At 34.5% G+C, this 21733-nt stretch overlaps 1 protein-coding gene across 3 annotated transcripts in view; it reads right to left on the reverse strand.

Moving 5' to 3' along the window:
- Positions 1-21733, reverse strand: part of LOC140365961 (A-type voltage-gated potassium channel KCND3-like) — a 166003-nt gene that overhangs the window by 26483 nt on the left and 117787 nt on the right. For 2 of the 3 annotated variants that reach the window (XM_072452585.1, XM_072452584.1), the window contains exon 4: positions 17732-17833. The exons of the other annotated variant lie outside the window; for it this stretch is intronic. In XM_072452585.1, the coding sequence (XP_072308686.1) occupies positions 17732-17833 (102 nt within the window). The remainder of the gene's footprint in view (positions 1-17731; positions 17834-21733) is intronic. 3 annotated transcript variants of the gene reach the window in all.

Genomic DNA, 21733 nt, shown 5'->3' on the forward strand with positions numbered 1-21733 from the left:
AAGTACTTTTTGTGTTAAAAGTACTTTTTGTGTTAAAAGTATTTTTTGTGTTAAAAGTACTTTTTGTGTTAAAAGTATTTTTTGTGTTAAAAGTATTTTTTGTGTTAAAAGTATTTTTTGTGTTAAAAGTACTTTTTGTGTTAAAAGTATTTTTTGTGTTAAAAGTATTTTTTGTGTTAAAAGTATTTTTTGTGTTAAAAGTGCTTTTTTTGTAAAAGTACTTTTTTGTGTAAAAGTACTTTTTTGTGTAAAAGTACTTTTTGTGAAAAAGTATTTTTTGTGTTAAAAGTATTTTTTGTGTTAAAAGTATTTTTTGTGTAAAAGTATTTTTTTTTATGTAAAAGTACTTTTTTTGTAAAAGTACTGCATGTGTGTACTTTTTTTGTAAAAGTACTGCATGTGTGTACAAGTACTACATGTGTGTACAAGTACTACATGTGTTTAAATACTAATGTGTTGAATTCTGAATGTGTTGAAAGTGTTTGGAAGTGTGGAAGGGTTCATATTTGTTGAAAACATGACTTGTGTTCAATGCCACATTTATTACAATGAATACTTTTGTAAATACTGTAAAAAGTACAGGTAGTACAAATGTCAAAAGTAATAGCACACGTAAGACTGTGAAAGCGATCGTAATGAGGTATCACTTGTTGAAATCGGTGAAAGTGTCAAGGAGTTGAAACTTACCGAAGGTGGAAAAGTGTCAAAATACTTATACTTTTGTAAATACTGCAAAAAGTACAAGTATTACAAATGTCAAAAGTAATAGCAGTAATGAGACAGTGAAAGCGATCGTAATGAGGTATCACTTGTTGAAATCGGTGAAAGCGTTAAGGAGTTGAAACGCGCCAAAGGTTTTGGACGTGAAAGGGTTAAATATTATACTTTTACAAATACTGCGAAAAGTGCAAGTAGTACAAATGTCACAAGTAATAGCAATAATGACACAGTGAACACAATCATAATGAGGTATCACTTGTTGAAATCGGTGAAAGCGTTAGGGAGTTGAAAGGCGCCGAAGGTCAGGAAAAAACTGGAAAATATAATAATAATAATAATAACTAGATTTTGCAATGGCTGAAGCCATTGCTTGAGTGTCTGCATTCTTGCTGAAAGTGTACATGTGTGTAAGTACAAATTTGTTGAAGTGTGAAGTTGTTTGAAGTTGTTTAATTGTGTTAAAGGTATTTTTTGTGTTAAGTTTTTTTTGTGTTAAAAGTACTTTTTGTGTTAAAAGTACTTTTTGTGTTAAAAGTATTTTTTGTGTTAAAAGTATTTTTTGTGTTAAAAGTTTTTTTTGTGTTAAAAGTATTTTTTGTGTTAAAAGTACTTTTTTGTTAAAAGTATTTTTTGTGTTAAAAGTATTTTTTGTGTTAAAAGTATTTTTTGTGTTAAAGATACTTTTTGTGTTAAAAGTACTTTTTGTGTTAAAAGTAGTTTTTGTGTTAAAAGTATTTTTTGTGTTAAAAGTATTTTGTGTTAAAAGTACTTTTTGTGTTAAAAGTACTTTTTGTGTTAAAAGTATTTTTTGTGTTAAAAGTATTTTTTGTGTTAAAAGTGCTTTTTTTGTAAAAGTACTTTTTCATGTAAAAGTACTTTTTTGTGTAAAAGTACTTTTTGTGAAAAAGTATTTTTTTGTGTTAAAAGTATTTTTTGTGTTAAAAGTATTTTTGGTGTAAAAGTATTTTTTTTATGTAAAAGTACTTTTTTTGTAAAAGTACTGCATGTGTGTACAAGTACTACATGTGTGTACAAGTACTACATGTGTTTAAATACTAATGTGTTGAATTCTGAATGTGTTGAAAGTGTTTGGAAGTGTGGAAGGGTTCATATTTGTTGAAAACATGACTTGTGTTCAATGCCACATTTATTACAATGAGTACTTTTGTAAATACTGTAAAAAGTACAAGTAGTACAAATGTCAAAAGTAATAGCACACGTAAGACTGTGAAAGCGATCGTAATGAGGTATCACTTGTTGAAATCGGTGAAAGCGTCAAGGAGTTGAAACTTACCGAAGGTGGAAAAGTGTCAAAATACTTATACTTTTGTAAATACTGCAAAAAGTACAAGTATTACAAATGTCAAAAGTAATAGCAGTAATGAGACAGTGAAAGCGATCGTAATGAGGTATCACTTGTTGAAATCGGTGAAAGCGTTAAGGAGTTGAAACGCGCCAAAGGTTTTGGACGTGAAAGGGTTAAATATTATACTTTTACAAATACTGCGAAAAGTGCAAGTAGTACAAATGTCACAAGTAATAGCAATAATGACACAGTGAACACAATCATAATGAGGTATCACTTGTTGAAATCGGTGAAAGCGTTAGGGAGTTGAAAGGCGCCGAAGGTCAGGAAAAAACTGGAAAATATAATAATAATAATAATAACTAGATTTTGCAATGGCTGAAGCCATTGCTTGAGTGTCTGCATTCTTGCTGAAAGTGTACATGTGTGTAAGTACAAATTTGTTGAAGTGTGAAGTTGTTGAAGTTGTTTAATTGTGTGAAATTGCCGAATTTGTGTAAAAGTACTTTTTTGTGTAAAAGTTGTTTTTGTGTTAAAAGTATTTTTTGCGTTAAAAGTATTTTTTGTGTTAAAAGTACTTTTTGTGTTAAAAGTACTTTTTGTGTTAAAAGTATTTTTTGTGTTAAAGGTACTTTTTGTGTTAAAAGTACTTTTTGTGTTAAAAGTATTTTTTGTGTTAAAAGTATTTTTTGTGTTAAAAGTATTTTGTGTTAAAAGTACTTTTTGTGTTAAAAGTACTTTTTGTGTTAAAAGTATTTTTTGTGTTAAAAGTACTTTTTGTGTTAAAAGTATTTTTTGTGTTAAAAGTATTTTTTGTGTTAAAAGTGCTTTTTTTGTAAAAGTGCTTTTTCATGTAAAAGTACTTTTTTGTGTAAAAGTACTTTTTGTGAAAAAGTACTTTTTGTGTTAAAAGTATTTTTTGTGTTAAAAGTATTTTTTGTGTTAAAAGTATTTTTTGTGTTAAAAGTATTTTTTTGTGTTAAATTTTTTTGTGTTAAAAGTACTTTTTGTGTTAAAAGTACTTTTTGTGTTAAAAGTATTTTTTGTGTTAAAAGTACTTTTTGTGTTAAAAGTATTTTTTGTGTTAAAAGTATTTTTTGTGTTAAAAGTACTTTTTGTGTTAAAAGTACTTTTTGTGTTAAAAGTATTTTTTGTGTTAAAGGTACTTTTTGTGTTAAAAGTACTTTTTGTGTTAAAAGTATTTTTTGTGTTAAAAGTATTTTTTGTGTTAAAAGTATTTTGTGTTAAAAGTACTTTTTGTGTTAAAAGTACTTTTTGTGTTAAAAGTATTTTTTGTGTTAAAAGTACTTTTTGTGTTAAAAGTATTTTTTGTGTTAAAAGTATTTTTTGTGTTAAAAGTGCTTTTTTTGTAAAAGTGCTTTTTCATGTAAAAGTACTTTTTTGTGTAAAAGTACTTTTTGTGAAAAAGTACTTTTTGTGTTAAAAGTATTTTTTGTGTTAAAAGTATTTTTTGTGTTAAAAGTATTTTTTTGTGTTAAATTTTTTTGTGTTAAAAGTACTTTTTGTGTTAAAAGTACTTTTTGTGTTAAAAGTATTTTTTGTGTTAAAAGTACTTTTTATGTTAAAAGTATTTTTTGTGTTAAAAGTATTTTTGTGTTAAAAGTATTGATTGTGTTAAAAGTATTGATTGTGTTAAAAGTACTTTTTGTGTTAAAAGTATTTTTTGTGTTAAAAGTTTTTTTGTGTTAAAAGTATTTTTTGTGTTAAAAGTACTTTTTGTGTTAAAAGTATTTTTTGTGTTAAAAGTATTTTTTGTGTTAAAAGTACTTTTTGTGTTAAAAGTATTTTTGTGTTAAAAGTATTTTTGTGTTAAAAGTACTTTTTGTGTTAAAAGTACTTTTTGTTACAAGTATTTTTTGTGTTAAAAGTAATTTTTGTGTTAAAAGTATTTTTTGTGTTAAAAGTATTTTTTGTGTTAAAAGTATTTTTTGTGTTAAAAGTACTTTTTGTGTTAAAAGTATTTTTTGTGTTAAAAGTATTTTTTGTGTTAAAAGTGCTTTTTTTGTAAAAGTACTTTTTTGTGTAAAAGTACTTTTTGCGAAAAAGTATTTTTTGTGTTAAAAGTATTTTTTGTGTTAAAAGTATTTTTTGTGTAAAAGTATTTTTTTATGTAAAAGTACTTTTTTTGGAAAAGTACTGCATGTGTGTACAAGTACTACATGTGTGTACAAGTACTACATGTGTTTAAATACTAATGTGTTGAATTCTGAATGTGTTGAAAGTGTTTGGAAGTGTGGAAGGGTTCATATTTGTTGAAAACATGACTTGTGTTCAATGCCACATTTATTACAATGAATACTTTTGTAAATACTGTAAAAAGTACAGGTAGTACAAATGTCAAAAGTAATAGCACACGTAAGACTGTGAAAGCGATCGTAATGAGGTATCACTTGTTGAAATCGGTGAAAGCGTTAGGGAGTTGAAAGGCGCCGAAGGTCAGGAAAAAACTGGAAAATATAATAACTAGATTTTGCAATGGCTGAAGCCATTGCTTGAGTGTCTGCATTCTTGCTGAAAGTGTACATGTGTGTAAGTACAAATTTGTTGAAGTGTGAAGTTGTTGAAGTTGTTTAATTGTGTGAAATTGCCGAATTTGTGTAAAAGTACTTTTTTGTGTTAAAAGTATTTTTTGTGTTAAAAGTATTTTTGTGTTAAAAGTATTTTTTGTGTTAAAAGTATTTTTTGTGTTAAAAGTATTTTTTGTGTTAAAAGTTTTTTTGTGTTAAAAGTATTTTTTGTGTTAAAAGTACTTTTTGTGTTAAAAGTATTTTTTGTGTTAAAAGTATTTTTTGTGTTAAAAGTACTTTTTGTGTTAAAAGTATTTTTTGTGTTAAAAGTATTTTTTGTGTTAAAAGTATTTTTGTGTAAAAGTATTTTTGTGTTAAAAGTATTTTTTGTGTTAAAAGTACTTTTTGTGTTAAAATTACTTTTTGTGTTAAAAGTATTTTTTGTGTTAAAAGTTTTTGTGTTAAAAGTATTTTTTGTGTTAAAAGTTTTTTTTGTGTTAAAAGTATTTTTTGTGTTAAAAGTACTTTTTTTGTGTTAAAAGTACTTTTTGTGTTAAAAGTATTTTTTGTGTTAAAAGTATTTTTTGTGTTAAAAGTATTTTTGTGTAAAAGTATTTTTGTGTTAAAAGTATTTTTTGTGTTAAAAGTACTTTTTGTGTTAAAATTACTTTTTGTGTTAAAAGTATTTTTTGTGTTAAAAGTTTTTTTTGTGTTAAAAGTATTTTTTGTGTTAAAAGTTTTTTTTGTGTTAAAAGTATTTTTTGTGTTAAAAGTACTTTTTTTGTTAAAAGTATTTTTTGTGTTAAAAGTACTTTTTGTGTTAAAAGTACTTTTTGTGTTAAAAGTGTTTTTTGTGTTAAAAGTATTTTTTTGTGTTAAAAGTATTTTTGGTGTAAAAGTATTTTTTTTATGTAAAAGTACTTTTTTGTGTAAAAGTACTGCATGTGTGTAAAAGTACTACATGTGTGTACAAGTACTATATGTGTTGAAATACTAATGTGTTGAATTCTGAATGTGTTGAAAGTGTTTGGAAGTGTGGAAGGGTTAATATTTGTTGAAATAATGAATTGTGTTCAAATGCCACATTTATTACAATGGGTTAAAGTACTTTTGTAAATACTGTAAAAAGTACAAGTAGTACAAATGTCAAAAGTAATAGTGTCCACTAGATGGGGGCATAAGAAAACAAATGCACTGATGGGAGCAGAGGAGCCACAGGGACAGGGACTTGGGTGTGTTCGAAACATGTGCTCTGCCTGCGACATTTAAAGTGTCCACTAGATGGCGGCATAAGAAAACAAATGCACTGATGGGAGCAGAGGTGCCACAGGGACAGGGACTTGGGTGTGTTCGAAACATGTGCTCTCCCTGCCACATTTAAAGTGTCCACTAGATGGCGGCATAAGAAAACAAATGCACTGATGGGAGCAGAGGTGCCACAGGGACTTGGGTGCGTTGATTGAAGATGGGGAGCAGGTGCGAGGGATGTCCTGGGAATCCCATGTCCTTAGGATTCTCCTTCTCGGCCAGGAAAAACTAAAAAAACCTCCATGGGAAAAAATAGACAGGCCGGACGGTTGGTTGAGCTGGGTAAGTAGGTGGTAAAAGTACTTTTTTGTGTAAAAGTACTTTTTGTGTTAAGTATTTTTTGTGTTAAAAGTACTTTTTGTGTTAAAAGTACTTTTTGTGTTAAAAGTATTTTTTGTGTTAAAAGTATTTTTTGTGTTAAAAGTATTTTTTGTGTTAAAAGTACTTTTTGTGTTAAAAGTATTTTGTGTTAAAAGTACTTTTTTGTGTTAAAAGTACTTTTTTGTGTTAAAAGTATTTTTTGTGTTAAAAGTACTTTTTGTGTTAAAAGTATTTTTTGTGTTAAAAATATTTTTTGTGTTAAAAGTACTTTTTTGTGTTAAAAGTATTTTTGTGTTAAAAGTATTTTTTGTGTTAAAAGTACTTTTTGTGTTAAAAGTTTTTTTGTGTTAAAAGTATTTGTTGTGTTAAAAGTATTTTTTGTGTTAAAAGTATTTTTGGTGTAAAAGTATTTTTTTTATGTAAAAGTACTTTTTTGTGTAAAAGTACTGCATGTGTGTAAAAGTACTGCATGTGTGTAAAAGTACTGCATGTGTGTAAAAGTACTACATGTGTGTACAAGTACTACATGTGTTTAAATACTAATGTGTTGAATTCTGAATGTGTTGAAAGTGTTTGGAAGTGTGGAAGGGTTAATATTTGTTGAAAACATGAATTGTGTTCAATGCCACATTTATTACAATGGGTTAAAGTACTTTTGTAAATACTGTAAAAAGTACAAGTAGTACAAATGTCAAAAGTTATAGCACACGTAAGACTGTGAAAGCGATCGTAATGAGGTATCACTTGTTGAAATCGGTGAAAGCGTCAAGGAGTTGAAACTTACCGAAGGTGGAAAAGTGTCAAAATACTTATACTTTTGTAAATACTGCAAAAAGTACAAGTATTACAAATGTCAAAAGTAATAGCAGTAATGAGACAGTGAAAGCGATCGTAATGAGGTATCACTTGTTGAAATCGGTGAAATCGTTAAGGAGTTGAAACGCGCCAAAGGTTTTGGACGTGAAAGGGTTAAATATTATACTTTTACAAATACTGCGAAAAGTGCAAGTAGTACAAATGTCACAAGTAATAGCAATAATGACACAGTGAACACGATCATAATGTGGTATCACTTGTTGAAATCGGTGAAAGCGTTAGGGAGTTGAAAGGCGCCAAAGGTCAGGAAAAAACTGGAAAATATAATAATAATAATAATAATAATAATAAAAAACACTAGAACATATAGTGTCTGCGAGACATCTCGCAGACACTCAACTAGATTTTGCAATGGCTGAAGCCATTGCTTGAGTGTCTGCATTCTTGCTGAAAGTGTACATGTGTGTAAGTACAAATTTGTTGAAGTGTGAAGTTGTTGAAGTTGTTTAATTGTGTGAAATTGCCGAATTTGTGTAAAAGTACTTTTTTGTGTTAAAGTACTTTTTTGTGTAAAAGTACTTTTTGTGTAAAAGTACTTTTTGTGTTAAAAGTTTTTTGTGTTAAAAGTATTTTTGTGTTAAAAGTATTTTTTGTGTTAAAAGTACTTTTTGTGTTAAAAGTATTTTTTTGTGTTAAAAGTATTTTTTGTGTTAAAAGTATTTTTGGTGTTAAAAGTATTTTTTGTGTTAAAAGTACTTTTTGTGTTAAAAGTATTTTTTGTGTTAAAAAGTATTTTTTGTGTTAAAAGTACTTTTTGTGTTAAAAGTACTTTGTGTGTTAAAAGTATTTTTTGTGTTAAAAGTACTTTTTGTGTTAAAAGTATTTTTTGTGTTAAAAGTATTTTTTTGTGTTAAAAGTATTTTTGGTGTAAAAGTATTTTTTTATGTAAAAGTACTTTTTTGGGTAAAAGTACTGCATGTGTGTAAAAGTACTACATGTGTGTACAAGTACTACATGTGTTTAAATACTAATGTGTTGAATTCTGAATGTGTTGAAAGTGTTTGGAAGTGTGGAAGGGTTAATATTTGTTGAAAACATGAATTGTGTTCAATGCCACATTTATTACAATGGGTTAAAGTACTTTTGTAAATACTGTAAAAAGTATAAGTAGTACAAATGTCAAAAGTAATAGCACACGTAAGACTGTGAAAGCGATCGTAATGAGGTATCACTTGTTGAAATCGGTGAAAGCGTCAAGGAGTTGAAACTTACCGAAGGTGGAAAAGTGTCAAAATACTTATACTTTTGTAAATACTGCAAAAAGTACAAGTATTACAAATGTCAAAAGTAATAGCAGTAATGAGACAGTGAAAGCGATCGGAATGAGGTATCACTTGTTGAAATCGGTGAAAGCGTTAAGGAGTTGAAACGCGCCAAAGGTTTTGACTGGAAAGGGTTAAAATATTATACTTTTACAAATACTGCAAAAAGTGCAAGTAGTACAAATGTCACAAGTAATAGCAATAATGACACAGTGAACACAATCATAATGAGGTATCACTTGTTGAAATCGGTGAAAGCGTTAGGGAGTTGAAAGGCGCCGAAGGTCAGGAAAAAACTGGAAAATATAATAATAATAATAATAATAATAATAAAAAACACTAGAACATATAGTGTCTGCGAGACATCTCGCAGACACTCAATAATAATAATAATAATAATAATAATAAAAAACACTAGAACATATAGTGTCTGCGAGACATCTCGCAGACACTCAATAAAAAACACTAGAACATATAGTGTCTGCGAGACATCTCGCAGACACTCAATAATAATAAAAAACACTAGAACATATAGTGTCTGCGAGACATCTCGCAGACACTCAATAAAAAATATGTGAAATACAAGTGCCTGCGTGACATCACGCAGACACTCAATTATTTCAGGGAATGTATTGCAGGGCCTGAAACATACCAGTAATTTAGTTTGGTTTAGTGCACTGCAATACAATACAAATCAACTTTTTTTCCTCCATTTATTATGAGTAAAGAATTGCAATACTTAATTCATGTCAATTGCAATACACAATATATTGAAATATAGGCAATATATTGGCAAGCAAGATTCAAAACAATGGTCATGAGAAGAACCCTACACTTTAACATAATGTAGATGTTTATTCTTTGGAGTGGATGCATTCAAACCAAACCTTGTGCATTGCTTCATACAACTAACAAACAACAAAGTAAAGTGTGAGAAAAACAGGGACTTGCACAGAACAGACAGTTGTTTGCATTGTTGGTACTGCTCCAAACGGGACTGACTTTCAAAGCGGCGGCTCCAACACAGCTTATTCTCCTCAGTAATCACAAGTGCCAAATGAAAACGCAAAGCAAATTAATTCTCTCCCCACAGAATGCACTGTTACTCCGAGGATTTGAGTGGGAGGCAACTCCAGCCCGAGGACTCTCATTCTCATTCGACAGATGAACAAAACACGGGCTCGACGTGGGCTGAGGACAACTCCTCTCAAACGCTGTCTAAAAATGATTTAGACGCAGATACAAATGATGTGACGTGGGATTTGGAGGAAAAAAGATATTAGCAACAGTCCATCTGAACAGAATATCATCAATATGTCTGTCAGGAACAATGTGAGGGGGGACGGGGGTCTCAAACATCGGTCCTGCTCACAATATTCTATAATGTGATGTCATCATTTTCACACATTTTTAAAAAGAAATATCCAAACTTACAATCCAAAATTGGCTGAATTTATCATTATTTGTTAGGGATGGACTCAACAAACTGTGGCTTCAAGTCCTTCTTAACAGAAAACAATCACATCTTTGGGTTTGAAATGATTGTGATCAAAATAATTGAATCTTTGTCTGTTTGTATTGAAAGACTTTTTAGTTTAAAGGCAAATCCTACTGTAGAATTCTGACTTGACCTCCACCTTCATTTTAAATAATGAGCAGTTTACAACGGTGTGAATCCAACCATTAGATACACACGGCTAAATACTTTTACAATAGTCAAACTCTTCGCTTCTTTGCTCCTTATTTTGCAAATTAATAACCAAAACAATACAATTGAAACGCACTTTCAATGGTTGCAATTAGCTAATGGCAAAAACGGCAACTATTACTACCAGGCAGAACAGCTTCCTCTGTAAACAACAAAATATTCCTTTCCTTAAACATATTGTTGAGAGATTCATATTTCAGTGTTCTCTCAGCTGTTAATGCTTCTCTGCTTTAACAAGGTGCACTGTAAACTGAATCTCTGAATCACAATTACAAAAACAAATCTATTCATTTGAAATCATGCACAAAGACAATAAAGTGACTCAAGATCTTTTTACAGGATTGTATATAACTAGAATAATCAGAAAACCCAAGAATTTGATCAAATTTTTTGTGAGTTCACATGTCTAAGAGAAAGTAACTGTTGTATTTGGGAAACAAAGTTCATTTTAAAATATTCTTTCAAACATTCTCTGTAAAATGTATTTATATTTTTAGTATAATTTCCCCTGTTTTACACCTGTACAAGTGTGAACAATCGCTTCAGATGTAACATGACATTTCAATAATGTGACAAACCCAGAATTCCGATGATTAGATTTTTGATGTGCATTTAAACATATCCACTGTTTGTACTGTAACACTTGGTGCTTATTTTGGTACAGGAAGCAATGATTACAGAATAAATCATAGTAATTAAGACATTAATGTTTAATGTCTCACTGCACAACACAGTCCAATAAAGTGAGGCAAAAGATGGTGCTTTGTCCTGATCTGAACCTGATTCTGCATTCTCTTTTCAAGAGCGTTCTTATTGCTTTGTCCTGGTTTAATCCTGTTTTCACATTCCTGATTAATACTTGGCTTGTTTGTGGTTTTGTTCATCTTTTTTTCAAATCTAGTGTTTCACCACTTCACTACTTTCACTATTTGGGCAGTTCAGCCCTACTTTACTTCAGACTTAGTCCTTGCTTACTCTTTTAACTCTTTAAACTCCCCCATTTCATTGAAAAAGGTGCTTTTTGACAGTGAAAATGGTCTTCTTCTTCTTCTATGGTGTTTTATGGCGGCTGGTATCCAAGTGTTACATTACCGCCAGACTTTATTCTTGTCTTTTCTCCTTAGATCTAACCTGTAATTTGGCCTGATGACATCAGTTTGTCTCCAGGGAGATACATTTTTATGTGATACTGTGGAACATTCCAAGCAAAGAAATGTCTGACTGTTGGTGTTGCATCGTGGCCAAAATAAAGAAGAATAACACCTCAATTTCAGTGTCTGTCTTTACTCAAACACAATGTAGGAAGGTGTTTTTGAGTGCTTGCTGTTTTTCATCGTGTCCTTGATGTCCAAGACAAATTTCTCATTTAAGGAGACAATAAAGGCTTATGTTCTTTTATCTTAACTTAATAGAAAGGATCCGGTTCAACATTTGCGAATTTACTTTTTGGATATTTCTTGTCTGTACAGAAAACATCAACAGTAAAAGTCTCGTCCTCCATCTGGCAGTATGACTTCATCACATTCTAGGATCTGAAAACCACCAATAACACATCTATGGAGATGTGGAGGCGCCACCAGAAATGCTACATAGTGCACCTTTAATCCATTATACATTATTACTATTACCCTATAACAACATAAATATCATACCGAGTTGGTTTAAGGTCAAATGTAGAAACACAAACCTCATTAAAGACCAACTGAAAGGGTGATATTGATCAAAAATAGATAAACGGTCAAAACTGACTCATTTAGATGCAGTGCTGTCCCTGTCTCGGATACAATCGATGTCAACGAGACATGGTCCTACAACACAAGAGCCCATTTTCAGGTGATATCAAAACGCCAATACTGTCCATTGAAAACTGTCATTACTTTGACAAGAAACAAAACCATACATTCTCTTTGTTGTCGGACCACTGCCTCTTAAATGGAACAATTCTTCTATTTTGGCAGCATTTTTTTAAACCTAATATGACTGCCAATGAAAGGACATAGTCAACAATGTGACCATGTTATTTATCCTATTTTATGCATTTTCAGACACCTTAGCCTTGATATTTTACTATTTGTATGACTATTAATAATGAATGGCTATGGAGAAGGGGTGTAAGTTATTTAGCACAAATCTACGTGACACAGCCGAGGGTGCAAGGACAAACTGTTCATTTAGCAAGACATGTTTTTGTAGTCAAGTCAAGTCAATTCGACCACTGAAACAAGTGGTCAAGTGTATAGTTTAAACACGTAAATGTATCTATGCAAACTGTAAGAAGCGTGAGTTGACGGTACGAAAGCTCAGAGCGAGTCTGCTGAAGATCTATGGAGTTGGGAAATTTGAAAGTGTTTTGTGAAACTCAGAGGGAGAGGACCTACAACCGAGTAACGACAGCTTTGTTCTAACTCTATTCCATGAAAGAGGTAAAAACCATGTGACCTCCCGTAACCCAATCACCCAGCACCAAAACACCTTTGCGTTAATATAGACTTTCCTCCACACTGCGCCCTGGTGGCTACATTAAATAAAGGTCAGCTACTTCCCAAACGTAACCGTCAGAGTGACCCAAATGAACCCCAGACGATAGTGACAAAATGGCATTAACAAACAGGATTCATCAAACAATCTTGAATGAAGCGAAATAAAACTCCAGGTATGTTTTTGCTGAGGGGACACTGTTATAACATGATTGAAAGCGGAAAAAACCTGTAGTCGGGGTATAATACCTCATGACATCACAAGGTGGACCATAGCATTTTTACCTTAAGATAAGATAACCTTTATTAGTCCCACAATGGGGAAATTCCAGTGTTGCAACACAGATTAGGCACAGAAACAGATTAGCATAGAAGTAAATAATGAAAAAACAGATAACTTATAAAAATAACACTAATCCTGGTGCAATATTTTCTGTCCATATAACAGCTGCAAATAAGCAGCTGTTATATGGACAGAAAATATTGCACCAGGATGATAGACATTATGTCACAGTATTGCACATGATTATGACAGTATTGCACATCAGGATTCAGACTGAATATGCATCAAACCTCAGCAAAAAGTATTTGCAGTATTTGTGTGTGTGCCACTGATAAATTATTTTTCTGGTTGTCATAGGTATGAGTTGGTGGTGTATAGGCCGACTGCATATTGCTTATTTTTGGGTCCATCACTTTTAAAAGGCTTCACCAAATGACAATTTTCACTGCACCAAACCATTTTAAAATTGTCATTTGCTTACAGACTACCACTGCTTGTTAAAAACTTGATAGAGTTTATGCCTGTACAAAAAAAAACCTTGCGTCCAAGGCTTTAAGGATACTTTGTCATATGCTTTCACCTGCGTTAAGTGTGTACATTTATAAATAGCCTCCTGTATATAAAGATAAATATGAAATAAAATGAATAAAGGAGGGCAGGATGGGTGTACTGAAGTATTTATATGGTGTGAAGGACAAACAGAAGATGGTTACGGTGTTGGTTGGTCCTAAAAACAAATAAAAAACTGTTCAGATGCAAAAAGTAAATGATGAACTTGGAAAATGGAAGAACTTCTAAAAGCACAAAGATACAGCATCAGATACAGATCATAAAACATTTAATCTGACCCTAGGGTGTAATCCCATCCGCTATTGTGTTTCATTCATCTCCATTCATTACAGGCCAGAGCCACAACACGGAGCTGAGTGGAATCGTAGCAATAGCAGACAGTGGGACATGTCTCACAGCGGGACGGGGGACATAGCACACTCAGAAGGCATTTATGATGATTGTCTTCTCTCGCGGGGCACTCTCGAGTCTCTGAAGTGGACTCGATTATGGCTAATGGGTTTAGTCCGACCACTACTGAGAGGAGGATAAAGGAGCATGCCAGGCCATTTGCTTAAGCATTACCAAATACATTTCTTCATGATGATAACAAGTTAAAAATGCACACAATATGAGGAAGCTACACAAACAGATTTACCAAAACAGAATTTGTCTTTTACTCTCGTTCATCCTGCAGTTGTACATTGGGCTGCTGAGATTTTTTTTTTACCCCCAACTGCTCTATAGGGGCTGCACCAGAGTGTCAACCATACTGCCTCATTTATCAGCTTCTCTGACAACGAATAAGATATAATGCCAGACAGACATCTAGTACAGGGGTTTCAAACTTTTCACACCAAGTAGCATCAGGTCCAAACTAAGTCTGAAGCAAGATCTGGTATCTACATTGTGATTAAACCAGGTCTATAGTTGGACTAAATAATTGCGAATTCTCTGGCAAGGACCACAACCCAGCTATGATGCAAAGTGTTTTATTGGCGTACGAGTAACACAACACAAATGTACGGATGTATGGATGCCGTTTTGGGGCTTCTGGCGATAAGGGCTCGATAAGGCTCTTGATACCTCAAAAATAAGATGTAACTGTGGCAGTGCCAATTGGTGGACTGGAGGTTGCGGAGGTTATGGTGGGTGTACTGTAGACCTTGAAGGCCAAGGAGGACCTGTGTTCTTGATTTAATGAGGCGGTCAATGACTCCTTGCCCGGAGGCCAAAACCTGATGTAGTGAGTCCTGGGGGGAAGCGCAGCGTGACAACCCTACGAGAAGTCCTGAAGATTGTGGTTGAACTACCACTATGATCTTGCTTGTTTGAGGGGAAGACTAGGCGTCGGTTGAAGGTCCTTGATGGTGTGAGCTGAACGTTCGTGGACAGGGCAACCTCTGAGCAGTGGAGGAAACCGAAGAAGGCAAAAAGCAACATGCCAATGCAAGCTTTTGCCAACCATCGTTGTTTGGTTTCTTCGCAGATCGCAGATCGGAGAGGAGATCACCGAGCCTAAGAGCAGCCTGAAAGATGTTGATGCTGCTCAGGTAGGCTATAAGTACTGGTAAATAGAGACTGATAGTTAAAGGAGAACGGGATGTAATAGAGGTAGAACGCAGGGAAAGGCAGATAGAAGCCATTATGGAAGGAGCGGAAGCTGTACCATGTGGTCTCGTAGAAAGAGGAGGTCAGCTAGAGCAGGGCTCTGGTGTGGACCATGGAAGCTGAGAATGGAGGAACTGGGGTCTGTGAAAGTTCGACGACCCTGCAGTCATCGAACCGGACAGCCACGGACATGGATGGCCCGACAAGAGGGCGGTGAGCCTGACGGGGTCGATCTAAAACATCAAGCAGTGGGGGATAACCGCTTGCTTTAAAGTAACCACCAAAATTGGCTGATGGAACAGCATATCAAGGTTGAGCACCGACTTGATGGACTGGCTGAAAATCACAACGTTGTGGAGTGATGAACAGAAGACGCTCGGGTCGGGAGGTGGGGGAGATGAGAGAACCAGCTTCGAGACAGGTGAAGAACAGTTCAGCTGAAGTTGAAGCGGTATCTAGGGCTGAAAGAAGTCGTAACGTGGTGGAGAGTGTGGGATTTGGTCTGTCCAACGGGACATGCTTAAATAGTGTAGCCACGGGAAGGGGCGTAAAAGGGGTGTGGTCCTGCACCTGAACTTAACATAACAAACTTATCTTCATATAAGGAATCAAAAGATCTAGGACGTCGATGACATTTATATATTTTTTTCAATGAATATAAATAGTCAATAAAGAAATTATAATTAATCAAAAAATAGACCACTTTCAATATTTCAATATTGCGGTTTACAATCATTATTATTTTTAAATGATCTACTTAAGTTCTAGTTCAACGCAGTCTGAAACGCATAATATGTCTCCTTTAATGTGCAGGGTGCATGCCACAAAAACATTTGTGTCGTTAAAAGATGTTTTAAAGTCAATTATACAGTAAATATTTACCAAAAGAATAGTGCAACATAAGACATGCTTTTCCCCCTTCTAAGTCATAAAGGTCCAAACAGTCATGTGATCTTTGGGCTGTAGATTTAAAGCTCTATGGGGTGACATTATTTAAGCTGGAGTGAAACCACCTGCTGCAGTAAATATTTAATTAACAATAAAACTACATAATACTGCAGTGGAGACAGCTTTGATCCAGGGCATGGCTGATTTAACCAGAACTATGTGCAACTTTAAGAGCTGTTCTGAAGTTTAATAACCACATGCGCTATAGATGTAGATTGTTGAAAAAGATGAATTAGTAGTCAACTTGACTAGGAAAAACGAAATGTTCAGATGACTACAACTGAATCTTTTTCTACAATGGAACACGAATGAGGATTCTATAGATATATGGAATGTTTCTATAGATGTAGAGAAAATCATAAGATCACTTGTATCTTTCTGGACTTTTTAATTAGTTGACTCTGTGCCATGTCCTGCTGTGAATTAAACGAAGCAGTACCACTTTTAAGAATAACACGAGAATCGTTACGGCTGTTTCAGCTTGCCTAGTTTTTTATTTCCTTTTGTGATTGGAAAATGTGTAATACAGATTTCTGCTCCAACTATTCCACATTGTGGCATTAAACGTATTGATTTCCATGGACACAAGCAGGAAGCTCCAGTAAGCCAACTTACCGGTCAAATCTGTGGAGAGGGGTCTCTGCTCACAATACAAAGGCAAGTATTTTGATCAGTAAGGACAAGTTAGTGAATACATACAATATAGTTTAATGCCATACTGTGGAATACTAGGCAAAGCAATAATATCTCTTACATACAGTGCCTATTTTAAATATTTTTTAACAGATATTAGACAAATGGGAAAAAAGTTTTTTTTCTCTGGTCATGTTGTGTTCTATGTTTATTTTTATTTTCTTAAAGAGAAAAAATAAATTGATATATTTTCTTTTTTTTTGGCTTGCAGGCTTTATTAGACTGGACGGCTGAGCATGAAATGGGGATGAGAGAGTAGGGAGGACATGCATAAATTGTCGGAGCTGGGATTCAAAGTAACAACACTGCGGCCGGCTGCTCATGAACCTTAACCACTCAGCACCAAGGAGTTTTAGAATTAGTTAATTTGTTAATTTCTTATTCAATTGATTTGTGGAGTTGATAAACTGATTTCAACATATCACACATACATCAATCCACAAACAATCACCTGCATGACTCAATGGCAACAGAAAGTTCAAACCATCGGAACATTCACATAGAATGCCATACAGTGGAACATTTTTATCAAACACAAAACCAATTTCCATGGCAACAAGCAGGTGGAGGCTCATCCAGGCCATGTTGAATCAGGTTTGTGGAAATACAAGCACACTAAGGATGCATGCTTTTCAATGTTTATTTTTCTTTTTGTTAAAAACTTACGCAGTAAGGCTTTAATTTACTGGCTCTTAAAGTTTTTAGTCCCTATATTGTGCTGGAAGTACTTTGTCTGCAATGTTTGAAAATGACTGGTCTATCCAATTGCACTAAAACATTCACTTCATTACAAATGAAGCCTTTTGCCAGCAATTGTAGAAAAAGGTTCAGTTGTAGTCATCTGGACTCAGTTTAGAAAAAGTAGACGTTTCGACTCTCATCCAAGAGTCATTGTCAACAAGCGAATTTAGGCCGGGAACTCAGATATTTATACTATTCTGTGGTAAGTCCAGCCCATCGGGCGGGCCTTCCTGCAGTACCCTCCTCCTGCAGTACTTTTGCCAGCAATCCTTCTCTTTTACCGTGCGGACATCTTGTAAAAAAAAAAAGAAAAAAGAAAGAAAAAGACTTCTTCATCTACCCACCCACACAACTATCAGTATGGGTGGGGTCAGGGATGAAAGATCAGGGGTCATCTCACCGTAAGCTCCAGCAGTTCGTTCAGCAGACCGTTGCGTTTGCTCTGGAGAAAGGCATTGGCGCTCCCCGACTTGGCTATTCTGATCCTGGTCAATCTGGTTTTCTGGACGTGGGAAAAGAGAGACGAAATGTGAGTGTGAAGGGGTCGGTCAAAAGAGTCACTATGGTCTGATTTAATGATGAGAAGCTGCCATCAATACTACACTGCTATGGTGCCAAAAAAGTGCTGTTTAAAGGTGGGAAAAAGACAAAATGTTAGAGGTGGACGATATAAAAAGAAAGGTCACTGGAATCTAGATAGCAATTCGGATGATAACATGTAGCAGATTAAAAGGTGCACAATGTAACTTTTCTGGGTCTGTTCATTGCTTGTGTTGTTGGCTTTGTCTGAAATGTTTCACAGAGGGCATTGAATGTATCCCAACAAGTGATGACACCACACCAAGTTACACGTCAAATCTGTGGAGAGGTCTTTCAATTAAAAAAACCCATGAAGTATGAAGTGAAAACTAAATGTACGTTGTGGAATGTTTCTTACAAACCAATAACAATAAGCAGGTACCAAATCCTCCAACAGAAAAGTTACTAATGGCCTTTTGATTCACATTGATGAGGCAACTAAAAAACATGATTCTTCTTTGAATTGGTTAAATTTGCTTTGCATTCTCATGTTTTTGAACTTAAAAGAGTGCATGCATTGAAAACCATACATGATTTTCTATCAGGGGTTCCCTCATCCAGATTGGTGTTTGCACGCCATCTATTGGGAGCAGAAGTATTATACCATGAGGAATAACATTTTCTTGCCACAACATGTTCTTATGAGCTTTCCAAGTTTACTTGTTTGCACTGACAGGTTTCCAAACCAGACCTGAATGGCATAATGCTCCACACTTTCAAGGATGATTTTATAAAACACCAACATTGTTTCATGATCACTCCACAACAGCAGTCTTCTTAAAAAATACAATCATTATTATATCCTGTTTTCAGATGAGCTTGCCACATGAACCCTCAGCATACCTCTAAATCTCACCTATGATGTCATAAATCTGGGACATTTGTTTTTGTGAGGCTCAAAGGCAAGGGAACTCGTAACGTAAACAGGATAAATGAAAAATGTTGCATTAGATGTGTCTTTTGATGAAGTAATTTAATTAAAACATTTCTCTTCATTATTTGTCATTGCACGTTAACTATTTACTCTAGCGGTTTAAAAACACAAATCACCAACAACTCCATCAGAGATTTTGGCTCAAGACCAATCTAAGGCACGCACGTTTGTTGTTGGAACGATTAAGTTTAAGTTTAAGTTATAACGTATACGTTTAAGTTATAATACTGAGAATGTATAAATACAATCATAAATGGTTTAACAGTTCGTTGTTTTAATAGTTTCTGTTCATGCACTTGGAGACAAGTTGTACGAGTTCACGGAAAGGCAAGACAAGGTCTACAGAACAAGAACTGTCAGACCACACTGGTAGAACTTCACTAGGGCCACGACCCTGAAACGTGACCGGTGTAACACACGGCTCAGCTAGGGCTTGGACAGCGAAGCTTTACGCCGCAGGCATCCGCCCGGCCAACATCACGCCTGGCCAACATCACGCCGTACATCCCAAAGGTCGCACACCACGAGGGCCCATGGTAGCACACTATACCTTAAGTTTTGACACCAATTAAATTTCATACACAGTTATCTCATTCAAATGGTATTAAAGCTAAAATACATGGACTGAGGAGCGATGTGGAGGTGTGTGAGGTCAGAGGGTGAATGAATCTCGATTTGCCTATCAGGGGTGTCTTTACAGTGGCAGGGGCCACTGTATTTTTTAAGTATTTTTCTGGTTTGACTTGCTCCCCTGCATGTCCATCTCCTTCCACCTCCAAGAGGACTCTTGTCGTAGGAGGGTATCAAATTGTATTTGTGTGCCGTATACGTTATACGTGTTTTTCTTTTTTTATTACTTAGTCTTTGTGAAGCTTGGAGGTGCATCTCTGCAGCCACAGAAGTCAACACTTCAAGGCAACTGGACTGGTGTAGTAAAAAAAAAGGTTTCAGTAAAACTGATTTATTTGCTTTCACAGTGAGGAGACACTGAGTTAATGAGCTTTTTACTGCCGTATGAGCATCTGAAAGCACCTGCATCTCTTCCACACATCTTCTATTTGTGAGTTTGTACCACAACATTGATTCCACTTCAAATGCTTTGGATAGACCATCTGTTTTGTCATTGCTCGCCCCTCTTTAAATGTCATAGATTTTTCAAAACATATAAGCTCATAATAAATTATGATTTTATCATTTATTATTTGATCAACTGTTTTTTAGCAAAGACAGGTTTGGAATATCGGAATCTGTACAAATTCCAGTTATCCGGAAAATATTTGTACTACCTAATATTTTTATGATTACACCACAAGTGTTTTGATTTTACTGGACACCATTTCCCCAATGAAGGTTATAATTGTTCAAAATAAAGCAGAAAGCACCATGGAGGACTGATGACTCGATCAGCGCACGTATAATGGAGTGCCGCAGAGCCAACCAGAAACGAGGCATGTCAAAGCTCCATAGCTTCATTATGAGATTTATAAGGAAACGTATGTGTACTACCAGATTTAATGTAGAACAAGAGATGCAATAATAACTGCATGGCCCGTTTATAACAGTGAACAAAGGAGCAAACCCTCCAGCTCAGCTTCTTTAGTACAAATTTCCACATCCAAGTGCAATGAGTTTGATTCTTACCTTAGGTTCAGGGCATTAAAAATGTCATAATTTCCATACAGCATAAACAACAACTAAAGCCACTTAGACACTCACAGCTAACTCACTTTGCACCTGTAACTGACAAAACTGTCCAGGAGATCACCTCCAGTCATACACATGCTGTCTCGATGTGTCACCCGCCAGATTTCTAAAGTCTGTGCTGAAGTTTACTAGCACCACTCACTCACATCGTTAACATGTCGCTTCAATCTGGAACATTCCCAATGACTTTGAAAACTGTGGTCATAAAGCCTCTCCTAAAGAAGAGCAGTCTTGATGCCGGCCTAATGAAGTTTGAAGAGTAAAGTTTAAAGAATAAAGTCTAAGATGTACAACTACAGTAGGTGGCAGTAATGTAACACTTGGATACCAGCCGCCATAAAACACAGAAGAAGAAGAAGACGCTTTTTTCCCTTAGTGGTTTACCAACAGCTCACAGACTTTCCCTTAATAAACAACTCACTCAATGTTTTCTAGCCCATCACAGCACTGAGACTGCTCTTGTCAAGGTGACAAATGGCATCCGCCTGATCAATGACATGGACAAAGCCTCAGTCTTACTTCTGTTAGATCTGAGTGCTGCGTTTGATCGATCATGGGATCCTCAGAGACTAAAGACTTGGTGGGAATCACTGACAGTGCCCTAAATTGACTAAAGTCCTATCTGGAAAACAGGAAGTACTTTATTGAAATTGGTAACTGTGTCTCAGACCACATGGCCTTGACCTGTGAGGTTCCCCAAGGGTCAATCTTGGGACCTTTTCTGTTCAACCTTTACATCCAGCCGTTAGGTCAGTTAATACACAGGACTGATGTTGCCCTATCACAACTATGCAGACGACACTTTGATCTTTGATGTTTCATTGATGGCAGGTGAATATGGATCAGTGAATACACTGTATTTTGTATGGTACTAACATGATTTGTCTGTTTTATTTAGGTATATATTTAGGTGTTGAAAATGAGCACTTTCATGATAAACACTTGATTGTCTTGTTCATGGTGAAACAAAACAATGAAAGTGGATTCTAGGGGTAGACATTGGACATAACTGAGCAGAGCTGAACCCATTTGCCTGGAAAGTGCCTTAAAGCAAGTTATGATAATTCATTACAGAAGCATTTACTGTGAGCGTAGACTTCCCTTTTAATAAATGTACTCTCACTGACGTTCATTAGTGATTTGTACTGGTCCTCAGTTATGTCTTCAATCATTTGAAATGTACTG

Source organism: Eucyclogobius newberryi, unplaced genomic scaffold (assembly GCF_026437365.1).
Source record: "Eucyclogobius newberryi isolate DKJ021-1_F unplaced genomic scaffold, fEucNew1.0.hap1 SCAF_19, whole genome shotgun sequence".
Taxonomy (NCBI): Eukaryota; Metazoa; Chordata; class Actinopteri; order Gobiiformes; family Gobiidae; genus Eucyclogobius; species Eucyclogobius newberryi.